A 13,540-nucleotide genomic window follows, 5' to 3' on the forward strand; every position below is an offset into this window, starting at 1 on the left:
GCAGGTGAAGACCCAGGCATGCACCTCTCTGTATTCACAAGCGTTTCCACTAACACCCCATGCTGTTTTGAAAACTGAATAATATGGTTCCAAGAAATTGCAGGGGCCCAAACTCGACCCATTACTTAGACCTGCTCTCACCATCCAACAGCCCCCCAGCCATCTAAGGGTGCTCTTTGATGCCTTCTGAAAGAGAGAGAACACAGGCCGCATCAATTGTTGCAACATTTAGTCACAAGCAGGAAGTGGTGGCGGCAGAAGGGGTGGGGGACACAGCTCTGGATTCTCTGAACAACAACACTGCCCGGTGTGCCAAGCCCAAAGCATCTGAAGTTGCGGGAAAAGCCACAGGAATTCCATTTAAGGAACTGCACGAAACCCTTAGGCAACGCCTGGGTGCGTAACGGCGCTGTACTGCAATCAGGTGAGATAGAAGGATTTCGCAAGCGGGGGATGGAGCACAGTGCTGGACAGACTATAAAAGGGGACGCCCTCCTGCCCCTCCTCATTCCACCTTCTTTCTTGCTCTTGGTTCTTTCTTGCTCTTCGCTTGCACAAAATGAGCCAGGTGAGTCCAAGTGTAACAGGTTCCCTGAATTTCGTGTCTCACGTTAATGTTCTCTTTGGAAGTGTGCAGCTTAAGGGGAATGACGAGGACTTTTCCTACGTATAGGCTGAGTCTTAGCAGCCCATTTCTTCCTGCCTTATCTGTGAGTATGACTCCTAAATGCAGCTAACCGGTGCAATCTCTGGAAGCACTTTCAGACCTCGCTTGGCTGCTCCATGTCCTGTTGATGAAGGCCTGGCTCACTGGTAACGCTGTCTTGCCGGTTGAGTTTGCATGCATCTAATTTTGGATGCATCTTGGCAACGAGCTATTTCGGGAGCCTCAGTTTTTGACCGCCCAGCGGGAGGCATTTTAAGAGCAGGGCGGCTGCTCAAGCACTGCCTGAAAATCAGGTCCATTAAGGTTTCTTCCAGTTGGGCTTCTCTAAAATTCAGCCCAATCGTTTCCCTTTCAGGTTAGCCAGACGCTGATCAAGGGGGAATTTTCTGAGCTGGAAAAAGCAATTGAGACAATCATCAACATTTTCCACCAATATTCGGTACGCGTCGGGCACTGGGACACCCTGACCAAGAAAGAGCTGAGGCAGCTGATTGACAGGCACTTGGTGAACTTCCTGAAGGTGAGTGAAGTCAGTGCAGCTTAACTTGTACTCTGCAGGCAGTAGAATCATGGGCCAGATCTTCCACTGAGGATCTGGCCCATGTTCTGCAAAGCTGAATGTGCCCAGAGACTGAATTTAACTAGATCAGGGTGGGGACAATTTTCCAGCACTTCTTGGTCTGTAGAAATGGAATGGGGCTCAGATCCTTTCACCTCCTCTCTCTATTCACCCCAAATTCCAGGCCTTTTACTTTCATTCATTGACTGCAGTTTTGCAAAGGAATCTGGCGAGATCCGGGACATGTGCCATAGGGTCTAAAGCTGTTGAATTTAGGAACGTCAAAAGCAGAGTGTTTTGCTCTGGTTTATGTTTTTACAGCAGCTGTCTCACAACAGGAAAATGGGTGCAGGTTTGCTGCAGAGAGTCTCTCTCGGCTTGTAAAGCCCTCCTCACTGCGGTTTCTGAACATCTTGGAAGGGCTTTTTGGGAACTATAGCGCGCCAGTAAACATTTGATGCCAGCCTGGCAGTAGATAATCACTCTTGTGCTCTGTACTGTGTTTACTTCTGCTGTCTCCTTCCCCTCCCGCAGTGTATTCCAAACTCCTTTTCTACACACCGATCTCGAAAGTCCTGTTCAGGATGATGACACTGATCACGTGCTCTATGTTGGAGCAGCCCTCCTGGCCCATGACCCTTGGCCAGCTGCCATTTCCTCCCTCTCTGCAATATAGCCTAGTGGGCAGGGCACTGGACAGGGTTCAGGTGACCTCGGTTCGCCTCCTAGCTCTGCTGGTGACCTTGGGCAACTCCCTGCTTGCTCTGTGCCTCAGTTTCCCCCGAGGAAAATGACACTGGCCTCCTTTGTAAAGCACTCCAAAATCTAAAGATAATAAGAGTGAGGCTATTATTTGATTTTTCTCCCCTGAGAACCAAGCAGGGCCATTCTAGTCTGTAATCAGGAGTGAGCCCATCAGGGGAAGGGCAAGAGGCACTCAGTGTTTAAGGACCCAGTTAGCTGGTGGGGTGGGAGATGAAAAGTGGGCGCTACAAACCTGAATGCTGAATACAAACGCCCAGCTCTGCTGCCATGGTTTGAAGCTGTAGACCGCAGTGTACTTTACCTAAAGGGTAGGGAGCATTATCCCCGAGGGGGGACCGAAGGGGTGAGCAGGCAGGAATAGGCTCCCACTCCTGTAACCTAGTAACCGGGCTGCATGGTCACCGAAGGAAGTCTGGCCCTCAGAGCAGGCGCATGGCCAGCCTGGCCTAGCCCAGCGGGCCCTCTCATTCATGCCCCGGTCTCTGAGGCGAGTGCAGGCGGGTGCTGGTGGGGCTGTCGGGTGGAGAGCTTCCTGCCTCGTCCTCGCGCCTCATGCGGCGAGGAGCCAGAGGCAACTAACGCCACTTCCCTCCTCCCCCGTTTCCCTGCAGACACGGAAGGACCATTCGGCCATCGACAGCCTGTTCAGTGAGCTGGACAGAAACAAAGACCAGCAGCTCAGCTTTGGGGAGTTCATGGTCCTGATCACCCGGGTGACCATCGCCACCCATGAGCACATCCACCAGGAAGAGGGGGGCCAGCAGCAACAACAGCATCAGCACTAAGCTCAGGCTGCTGAAGCCTGAGGCCGGGGCCACGCGCATCGAGACAGGAGCTGAGCGCGGCTGAGACTCCCCCCGGGTGGGGTCTGACGATCCGGCCATGAGACAATAAAGATTTGCTGTAAAGTTCTCAGAGTTTGTTTGCCTTTGATTTGTGTTTGCCCGGGAGGCTGGCACCATGTGCCAGTTGGTGCCCCCTGGCAGGGCTCTCAGAGTTATTCTGTTTTTCTAAAATACTCTGGTCCAGCATGTTGGGTCTTCTGCTTTCTGGGGTGGGGGAGGGAGTTTCTGCTTTCAAAATCCCGGAAGCAGAGGAAACCGAGAGACATTTGGGGGCGGGGGTGGGGGGGGAGTGCATCTATCTGTCTGTAGAAGACAGAGTGCGTGAAGAAAGAGGTGCATTTCAACAAAAGACGTAAGATAATGAAACATATTCAGATGGATCCCGTTTTCATCCTACATCTCATGCAAGGTGGTCACTCAGATATCCACCACCAGGGGTCCATGGGCAGAACATCTCCTGTATTGATGGCAAAATATGTAATAATCAAAACATATAATATATCCATGACAAGGTGTAGCAATGGAAAAAACGTGTGTCTATGCAAAGGAATATAATGGGCAAAACATATAAGGGCAGATCCCAGCTGCTGTAAAATGTCCTAGCTTCATTGATTTCAGCTGGGGATCTGTCCTATGTACATCTATGAAAAGGAATATCGTGGGCAAAACATACACAGCATGTCCATGATGGGGAATAACACGTGGAAACCATCGCACATGTCCACTGCAAGGTATAAGAATGGACAAGGTGTGTAATGTATCCAAACCAAGAATCTAATGGCATACAGTGAAATTCTGGCCCCACTGAACTCCATTGACTTCAAGGGGCGAGGATCCACACAGAGTATACCCACAATGAGAAATGTAATAAGCAAAATATCTCCAGGCTAAGGTGTAATAATGGGGAAACCTTGCACCCATGAAAAGGAATCTCCCTGGGCAAACCTCAGCTATTTAGGTCTTAATCCCTGCTGAATGGCTGGGAATCCACTCCGCTCTGCCAGCAGTCCCTCTCCCCGCCATACCGAGCCTGTGCAGTAGCCCTTTGTCTGGCGGAAGGGGTCATGATCGTTAAGGTTTATACTCAGTGTGGATTTCTTGGGACACGCTCGCCCTGCGGACCGCAGCAAACAGAAAGGGCAGCTCTGGGGTCTCCCTCTGTTGCCTGGATGTGGGGTGCTTGCCCACTCCCCCGGTCCCACGGCAGACCAAAATTACATTGTGGCTACTGGCAATACGTGTTACACAGGTTTAATGACTCCAGAGAGTCACACATATCCCAGAAAGCCCAAGTGTCATAGTCAATGGCCAGTGTGTAGTTACTGCCTGTCTAAAAAGTCCCCTGCACTTTTGCTGGGGTACATTATTCGCCTTTGCTTCCTGTCCTAATCCTGCGGGTAACATTTCTGCGGCGGGTGCGTTTGACCTCGGGGGTGGCTGCACGGCAGGGGTAGGCGGAGTGATTCCTGGCTATTGTCCATGGAGACAGAAGGGGAACTGGAGATGGAAGAGGCTCGGCGGCCTCTTTATAATTCACTGTGAGTGAAATTCACCCCGAGGGGTAAGAGGGTGCACAGCCCTCGTGTTTGCTCTCTGCATAGGAGTGAATTTCACGCAGGCTTCCCCAAACACCCCATGCTGGAGGCCGTTGCATTCACACAGAGCATTAGGCTCCAGCAGCTGCTTCGTAATACCAGCAACAGCCCCAGAAACTCAGGACTCATTCTCCTCTCAGCCACACTGGTGCTGCCTAAGAAACGGCAACTCCCCAGCCATGTCACTAACAAACGGTGACAGCCCCAGCTCAAATCTGCGCCTGGTTTGCTCTGAATATGTGATTGATCAACAGCCATTTCATCTGCCTGGAGAGCAACGCTGCTGACTTACGGGGCTGCCCACGCTTCCCTTGGTAGCAGCACACAAATTCATTAGACAAGTGCTTTAATTACATGATTACTGTTTATTATGCTAGCGCCTAAGGCTCAGAAATCAGGAGCCTAAATACCTTTCTGGATCTGGCCCTAAACGCTCTAGCTACAATTCATGCTGCTGGGCACTCACTCTATTGACCTGTAGTACGAGACAGTCCCTGCCCCAGAGAACTCACGCTCTAATAACACAAGACAGATAAAGGATGGACTATTATCTCCTTTGTCCTCATGGGGAACTGAGGCACAGAGAGGTCAATTGACTTGCCCGAGGTCCCACTTGGAGTCTGCGGTGGAGCTAGGATTGAACTCAGATCTCCTGACCCTCAGCCCAGTGCCTTCCGTCCAAGAACTGCCTCCAGTCCCAAAAGCGAACAGAATGTTAGGAACTAATAGGAAAGGGATAAATAATAAAACAGAAAATATCATAATGCCACTATCTGAATCCATGGGACGCCCAGACCGTGAATACTGCCTGCAGTTCTGGTCGCCCCCTCTCAAAAAAGCTATGTTAGAATTGGAAAAGGTACAGAGAAGGGCAACAAAAATGACCAGGGGTATGGAAGGAGCTTCCATACGAAGGGAGGTGAGAAAGACTGGGACTGTTCACCTTAGAAAAGAGATGACTAAGGGGGCATATGAGAGAGGATTATGATATCATGACTGGGGTGGAGAACATGAGTAAGGAAGTGTTATTCACCCCTTCACAAATTAGGGGTCACCCAATGAAATTAATAGGCAGCAGGTTTAAAGCAAACAAAAAGAAGCATTTCTTCACACAACCCACAGTCAATCATAGAATCACAGAATATCAGGTTTGGAAGGGACCTCAGGAGGCATCTAGCCCAACCCCCTGCTCAAAGCAGGACCAATCCCCAACTAAATCATCCCAGCCAGGGCTTTGTCAAGCCTGACCTTAAAAACCTCTAACGAAGGAGATTCCACCACCTCCCTAGGTAACGCATTCCAGTGTTTCACCACCCTCCTAGTGAAAAAGTTTTTCCTAATATCCAACCTAAATCTCCCCCACTGTAACTTGAGATCATTACTATGGACCTGTCAACCTGTGGAACTCATTGCCAGGGGATGTTGTAAAGGCCAAAAAGTATAACAAGGTTCAAAAGAGAAGTAGATAAGTTCATGGAAGATAGATCCATCAACGGTTATTAGCCAAGATGGTCAGGGACGCAACCCTAAGCACCAGGTGTCCCTAAACCTCTGAGTGTCAGAAGCTGGAACTTGACAACAAAGGACGGATCAATCAAAATTGCCCTGTTCTATTCATTCCTTCTGAAGCATCTGGAACTAGCCACTGACAGCAGACAGGATACTGGGCCAGCTGGACAACTGATCTGACCCAGTCTGACCATTCTGATGTTCTTCATTTTAATGTAATAAAACGCTAAAGGGAAACTATTAAAAAAAGAAACAGGTGAAAAAAGTTTTGTGGGAACACATAACTCCATAGTGGCAAGTCCTGCTGTCTTTATAAGGATTAAAGACTATTAATTACTATGATTGTTATTTGCATTATTGAATCATCAAACCATAGAAATGTAGCGCTGGAAGGGACCTCAAGAAGTCACCTAGTCCATCCTCCCATGCCAAGGCAGGATTCAATATACCCTAGACCATCCCTGACAGGTGTTTAGCTAACTTGTTCTTAAAAACTTCCAGGGATGGGGATTTCACTACCTCCCGAGGTTCCCTGTTCCGGTGCTTAGCTAACCTTACTGTTGAAAAGTTTTTCCTAACATCTAACCTGCATTACTCTTGCTGAAAATTAAGCTGATTTCTTCTTGTCCTACCCTCACTGGCCTCTTGAAAACAACCATTTATATACTGGAAGAGTGTTATCATGACCACCTCAAGCTCCTCTTCTCTAGTCTAAGCGTGCCCCGTTCTTTTGGCCTTTCCTCATAGGTCATGTTTTCTAGACCTCTGACACAGTTTCGTTGCTCACGTCTGGACTTTCCAGTTTGTTCATGTCTTTCTTCAACTGTGGTGCCCCAGACTAGACACAGCACCAGCTGAGGCCTCACCAGTGGTGAGCAAAGCACAACAATTACCTCCTGGGTCTTATGACACTCTTGTTAATACAGCCCAGCGTGGCATTTGTCTTTTTTGCAATAGCACCATTCTGTTGACTCATATCCAATTTGTGATTCACCATAATCCCCCAGATCCTTTTCTGCAGTACTGCTGCCTAGACGGTTCTCCCCCATTTGGAATCGGTGCATTTGATTTTTCCTTCCTAAGTGAAGTACTTCACACTTATTTTTATTCACGTCAGACCAATTCTCCAATTTAGCAGGATTGTTTTGAATTCTAACCCTGTCCCCCAAAGTGCTTGCAACGCCTCCCAGCTTCATGTCATCTACAGATTTATAAGTATACTCTCCACACCATCATCCAAGTCATTAATGAGGATATTGACAAGGGACCTCCCTTGATATGTCCTCCTCATTTTACAATGAACCATTCTGGAAGTACCAAATCAAGATCCAGGCCTCATTGAGAATTTCACAAATAGGTACAGAAACATTCTCCCTTCCCCAAAGAACTTATGTATATCGACATAGTCCTTCATCCTAACTCTAGTGACACCTGTGTAGCAGCACTGATTTACACTGGCTGAGGATCTGGCCCATGCTCTTTACAGCGCAGCCCGGGGATAGAAGAATGTTGCAGTTGTCTTAAGCATTCACCTGTGGAACTAACAAAAATATTGTTCCCTTAGTAGAGGCTAGTCTTTAAAACACGATGAAAACAGAAGGAGAAATCACAGGCACGCTGTTAAAGTGAGTTGTCTATTAGAGGTAAAGGTCTTTAGGTTTCATTGATCCATGTCCCATCATCTGGTATTAAGCAAAACTCCCCATTCAAATACACACATATTAGTCTGTACCACAGTGTGTGCATTCCATGGATATAGCACTCACAGCCCTCCAAAGGGTGGAAAATTCCCTTATCACAGTGGTCACTGTTGGGGGAATTCCAAAAAGGATTGGACTGTTATCTGGATAATGAGAATATTCAGTGTTATAACAGTAAGGGATAAAAAGTAATCAAGAGCATTGAAAGGGAAACACACCCTCATGCTTCAGAGCATAAACCAACTTCTAAATAATGGGGTCAGGAAGAAAACCTCCCTAGGGGTAGGTTAACCCATTACTGCAACATTTCTTGCACCTTTCCCTGAAGCAACTGGTGCTGGCCACTGACAAAGACAGGATATTGGGCTAGATGGACCCACTGGTCCGGCATTTTCTAGATTCTGCTGATTTTGGGTGCATCCAGTTTTCGGATCCCAAAGCGAGACATTAGGCCTGGGACTGCGTTCCTCCAGTTATAACTGAAGTCAGCGGGAGCTACAGGTGCTCAGCCCCCTAAAAATCAGGTCCTAGAGAATAGGCATCCCAAATCACTTGCTGGTTTTTAAAATACCTGGCTGGAAATGCCTAGGTGCTACAGGTGTAGCTATGTATCCATGAAAGGACCTCTCTCGGTTAGCTCTCCCCTTTAGAAATATATTCTGGCCACGACCATGCAAATCTTTGGCATTTAAAAAGCTCAGAACAGTTACAATTTCCCAAGGCTGAGCGAGATGCTGCAACTGACCAGCTTTCTGACAATTCCTGTTAAGAAACTTGCCAGAAATGTAGCAGAAGCAACAACTCTGAAGCAAAGTCTCAGATTGCCATACAACGGCCACTCGCTAACCTCACTCTTGTGAAACAGGTTGCTCCAGCTTTCTGCAGAGTGGGTTTTGACATTCGAGGTAGGCTGGATGTGATTATCCCTACCGAGAGCTGGATGTGATTGCTTGTAGCCTTTGAGGAAAATTCCAGCATGGTCGGGATTTGAAAGAATCCTGTAACATTCTGGGGCTTTTGTTCTCAGCTTCCATTGCTTTCTAAAACCACATCTGAAGAACAATAAGGCCAGCTCTTTATTTCACTTTGGAAAGATTTGAATGGCTTTACCCCACTCAGGACCCTGCTTCACCTGCTTTGAGTGTCTGCATGATTTCAGAATAAAAATAAGCTTAGGGTTAATTTAATTAATAGCATATGATATAAACTCAGCAGCTCACCTGCAAGGCAGGGACTGAGATCCTGCAAAGGTTTAGACACATGTGCAGGCCCACTGAACTCAATAGATCTACTCACCTGCTTTGAGTTAAGCATCTGCATAAATTAAGTCTTTGCAGAATAGGGGGTCTAAGTCATTCTGACTGGGATTTTCAAAGAAGCCTAACAGAATTAATGGGGTTTGGACACCTAAATCCCACAGGTTCCTGTGCAACTTCCACCCAGGTGGTGCAATGTCCCCTGTGCAGATAACATGTGCACCATGTAAGTACCGGTGAGGTGCATAAGTCTTGTAACTGGCTCTCTGCACCCTAAGAGCCAAACTCTGGTCAGGTAACTTGCCTGTGAGTTAGGAGTCCCTGCAGAAACCAGGCTGTAAAGCCACCCTCATCCCCACATGCCATCGAGTGGGAGCAGAGCTCTTGCTGCAGCATAGGGCAGTAATCCAGGCTCTGGGCCAGATTCTCAGCTGATGCACATGGATGGAGGCCCATTGACTTCAGTGGAATTTCGTGGTTTGCGGTAGCTGAGGATCTGGCCTTGCTTGTTTCAACCCTCATTTCCCTCGCCCATCTCCGCCGACAAGTCACTCGTTCAGAGAACTCGAGAAGGGCTCCCACGATTTTTTAATTCCTGTTCTAAGAACAGTTGCACTCGTACTGCACACCCTCAAAACGCCCCTGCGTGGCAGCCTCCCATGGTCAGGAAAAAAAGTTTTGACAAAATGCATTGCCCTCCTGCGGCGTAATTCTGTCGGTACGTCGAAAGGTCGTCGCTTATTTTAAGGGCACCAAGATGAAAGGGACAGGAACAAGGACAAATTCTCCACATCTCTGTTCCCCCTCCACAGCAATGTCATGGACGGTGCTTTGGGGCAGCAGAAGACTGAAGTGCAAGATAAAACCCTCACTAGAGGCAGGAATCCTGTTGCTAACGGGACCCACGGCATGTCCATTTCTTTGGCAATAGCCAGAATGCTGCAGACTTCTCATTCAGGCCCGAACTCTGAATGTGAGCTCTGGCCGTGCTTACCATGCAATGTGTATGTTTAGCTATGTAATGTGATGTGCTTTTATTTCCTAGGGCCTGCGCCTTTAAATCTTGGAGGGCTCCTCAGAGACAGACAGCACCTGGGGTTCAGTTCAGCGCAGCCTCCTGCAGACTCACCCATTTCATGCTCTTGCATGGAGATGTTACCTTTGCTCTTTATCTCTTCCTTGTGCCCTTAATCTAACCTGAAAGGTTGGCTGGGTGGAAAGTTTGTGCCTTTTCTTTTAATGTGGAAAATCCCAGCCCTGGTAGAAAGCATTTGCTATGAGCAGCCTATATCGTGAGTGTGTTTAGGTTGTATACGATGGACCTAGCTTCACCTTGAGTAGGAGAGATTACTCCAAATCAAGCACACCACAAAGAATGCCAACAGGGCAAAATATCTCCACCTCCATCCGTCAGCCTGGGGTAAATGCCATCTCCTCCTAACCACAGCCGGCTGCAGCCCTGGCTGCAGGCACAGACGTGTGTGCTGCTCTCCGTGAGCTTGGGGTTAGCTTCACTCCTGAGTTTAGGTGGTGCCCGACTCTCATGCTTGGAAATCACTGTCACCCTTTCATCTGCCGGCTGTTTGTGCTTGTGGCTGGCCAGTGCTCTTTTCGTCTGCAGGTCTAGAGAGTAAAAAACCAACCTTCTTTGATCTTTTATTCTGGGAATAATCAAACCTGAACTAGACTCCCCTAAGAATCTCTGCTTTGCAGCAAAAGAGAAAAAGCCACTGCAGCTCAGTGGTTAATGAGATAACAGCTGCTTTCCAGCTCCTGGCAGTGCAATGGCTTAGCCTGCTTCGGAGAAGAGCTACCTAAATACCCTTCTCGGTAATGTGAATTGCCTGGCTTTTATTAATCCCAGTCAAAACCTTAAATACCACAAGCCCAGTTGCATACCCTGCAGGGATGGGATGGAAAAAGCCGCTCTCAGCAAAGCCCTGGTAAAGCAAAGCCACTCCCCTGTTTAGGAAGCAAACAGCTGAGAGCTGAGTTTTTATCCTGCCCTGCTGCATGGCTCTTAAGAAGATCCACCTGCTGCCAGCCAAGCAGCATGTACTGGTCTTTGACACATCAGCTCAAGTGGGCAGTTCCATAGCACTTGGGGGATGGCCAGGTGGCTTCCCTGCTTTGGATTGATGCGGGGGGGAAGAGGTTTCCTATCATGTCCCTGAGTGTTTTCGGCTCTGGCTTCGCAGTGGGGTTAGCTGCGGCCTGCTCCCCCTGCCGGGTCGGCCAGCTCAGGTTCAAGGCGCTGGAGTGAAGCCATGTTGGGGTGTGGATGGGAGTCAGGTGAGGGGCGACACTCAAGTGAACACTGCGAAGAGAAGCCCACTGGGGGGTCAGGGTTTCCAAAGAGCTCAGCCCCCATGGTGATGAACCCTTTGGCAAATCCTGGCCCTGGCGTGAGGCATTTCTGCCCCTCACGCGGGGCAGAGAGGGCAGCGTGAGGCCTATACACCACCGAGGCCCTGCAGTTGGGGCGTCCAGCGCCTTCTCCTGCCCTGGCCCGACGAGGCTCTTCCCCCACGGTGTGGACTGGGGAGCAACCAGAAAGGAGAAGTTTCTGGAGGCTGATGCAATCGGACGTTTGCTGATGGAACTAGACGGTTGCATCCCTGGGGACGCCCGGCGATGGAGCTGCGTTGTGTCGTCCCGAGCTGTTAGACCGACATGCTAAGGAAAGAGACAATCACGCCGCCTCCTGGCCCACCAGAGGCAGGAGGGGCCCCGCTGAATCAGAGCTGCTCCTGGGGCTAGATCAGCGGTTCTCCATCCCGGATCCCGCTCCCAACCCAGGAAAGGCAAGGTGGGGATAGACTGACCCCAGTGCAGTTCAAGGCCAGCTGGGCACCAGGGGCATTCACCTCCTGGGCTGGACAGTCTTTCCGCCCCGTCTCATTTGGGGGGGTTGGGAGTGGGCAGCATTTGTGTCTGCGGGGGTGGGAGGGCAGAGGAGCTGTGCCAAGGGGAGGAGGGGAGATGCCATGGGAGGGGCTCGGTCCTGCACCCTTTGCTCAGTGTAACTCGCTCTGAGGTTTGCAGGTTGGCCGTTTTCTCCCGGGCTGGGCCAGAGAGGTGTTCCCAGCGCTGCTGGGGCACTGGGCAGTGTGTACAGGGATTATGTCTCCTGCTCTGTTCCCCCTGGGGGCTGTCCAAACAAGAGGTCTCATTAAAACCCTAGCATCCACGTTCTGGTGGCGCAGCATTCCTCAGTGGGGCCCAGGACCCAGGAGAGGCAAGGAGGGGCCTGCCGAATCTAGAAGGGTGAGGAACGCTGCATGACTGGTTTGAAATAACTGCCTCCCGAATTAGACGTGGGTTGTGCAAAGGTGAATCTTTCCAGGACTGCAGGCCAGCTTCGTTTAATTGCTTATGGAGCTCCACCTGCCTCAGACTAGCTGCGCCCTCACAGTCCTTAATGAACCTAGCCTCACAACCTCCCCAGGGGGCTGGGAAGCATTAGCTCCATTTCACAGGAAACTGAGGCACAGCGAGATTGAGTGATTTGCCTGTGGCAGGTCTGGGAATAGAACCCGGTGTCCATAGTCCCAGGCCAACACCTTACCCACAAGACCACCCCCCGCCTTTAGCCTGGGCTTTGGCAGGCATGCCAGTGCCTTTATGTTGTCAAGTCTGAAGCGCAGGGTCGATGTGCAGCAAAATCCACTCACACTAGCGTAAGGATAGCTAAGCGCTGGAGTACGTGACCAAGGGGCCGAATGCCCATCACTGGAGGTTTTTCAGGATGGGTTGGACAATCCCCTGTCAGGGCTGGTGTAGGTTTACTTGGCCCTGCCTCAGTGCCAGGGGCCAGACTAGCAAACCTCTCGCGGTCCCTCCCAGCCCCACATGGCGACGATTCTGTAACGGCAGACAGCCGACTTTGCCACCTTGAAAACAACAAGACAATGGAGCTACCAGTCCGCGTGACCGTGTATGGCGGGGTAGAGGTCACGCGACGCCGACCCGCACCAGTCTGCAAAGGCGGACGATTACTCCTCAGGGTGGTGGGGACCCAGAACTCCTCCAGGCTAGACGGCTTGTAGGGAGCGCCTCTAAAGCTTTGGGCCTGGATTTCATAGGTGCTGGGCACCCACTGCTCCGACTGCCGGGTGCTGAGCGCCTCTGAAAAGTCAGGCCTCTACAGATTAGGTTCAGAGAAGCAACAAAATGCTCCATGCTTTGGAACCTTTCCCTTCCCCACCCCAGCCATGTGCCCTCCCTTACAGCTCTGCTTCGCTTCAGCAGGCCCGGGGGGGTTAATTCTTTGGGCAGGAGCAGAGACGCATAGCATAGCGGCCTGTTACCTTCACCTCCTCTGGGGCTAGAATCCCCCTTTTGGATGGTGGCCATGGGGTCATCTCCGATGCTTGGTTGGCCCCTGGAAGAAGATACCTCAGTACTGGAGGGTGGGGGAAGACAACGCAGCAGATAAGGTAGGTAGGGGTATGTGTGTGTGTTGGGGGGGAGGAAAAGGGAGAAGGGGGAGGGGCATCAGGGTCATATTGGGGCCCTCCCCAGAGGATGCACACACCGTCAGATGTACATGCACCCTCTCGTTCAAATACAAATGATCAAGCTCCGTGTCAGAATCCCTGGGTCAGTCCTGTGGCTTCTCTTCTGCAGGAGGTTGGAACGGAT

The 13,540-nt window shown here is 50.2% G+C and overlaps 1 protein-coding gene across 1 annotated transcript; it reads left to right on the forward strand.

Moving 5' to 3' along the window:
* Positions 1-421: 421 nt before the first annotated feature.
* Positions 422-2,902, forward strand: LOC102943517 (protein S100-A12). Its single transcript, XM_007067836.4, has 3 exons — positions 422-568; positions 1,023-1,187; positions 2,603-2,902. The coding sequence occupies exons 1-3, from the start codon at positions 560-562 to the stop codon at positions 2,774-2,776; spliced, it is 348 nt and encodes a 115-aa protein (XP_007067898.1). The 5' UTR covers positions 422-559; the 3' UTR covers positions 2,777-2,902.
* Positions 2,903-13,540: the final 10,638 nt, after the last annotated feature.

This window comes from Chelonia mydas, chromosome 24 (genome assembly GCF_015237465.2).
Source record: "Chelonia mydas isolate rCheMyd1 chromosome 24, rCheMyd1.pri.v2, whole genome shotgun sequence".
Classification (NCBI taxonomy): Eukaryota; Metazoa; Chordata; order Testudines; family Cheloniidae; genus Chelonia; species Chelonia mydas.

Coding starts and splice junctions, on each gene's coding strand:
- LOC102943517 (XM_007067836.4), top strand. Junction 1,188..2,602: donor ACTTGGTGAACTTCCTGAAG/GTGAGTGAAGTC, acceptor GTTTCCCTGCAG/ACACGGAAGGACCATTCGGC.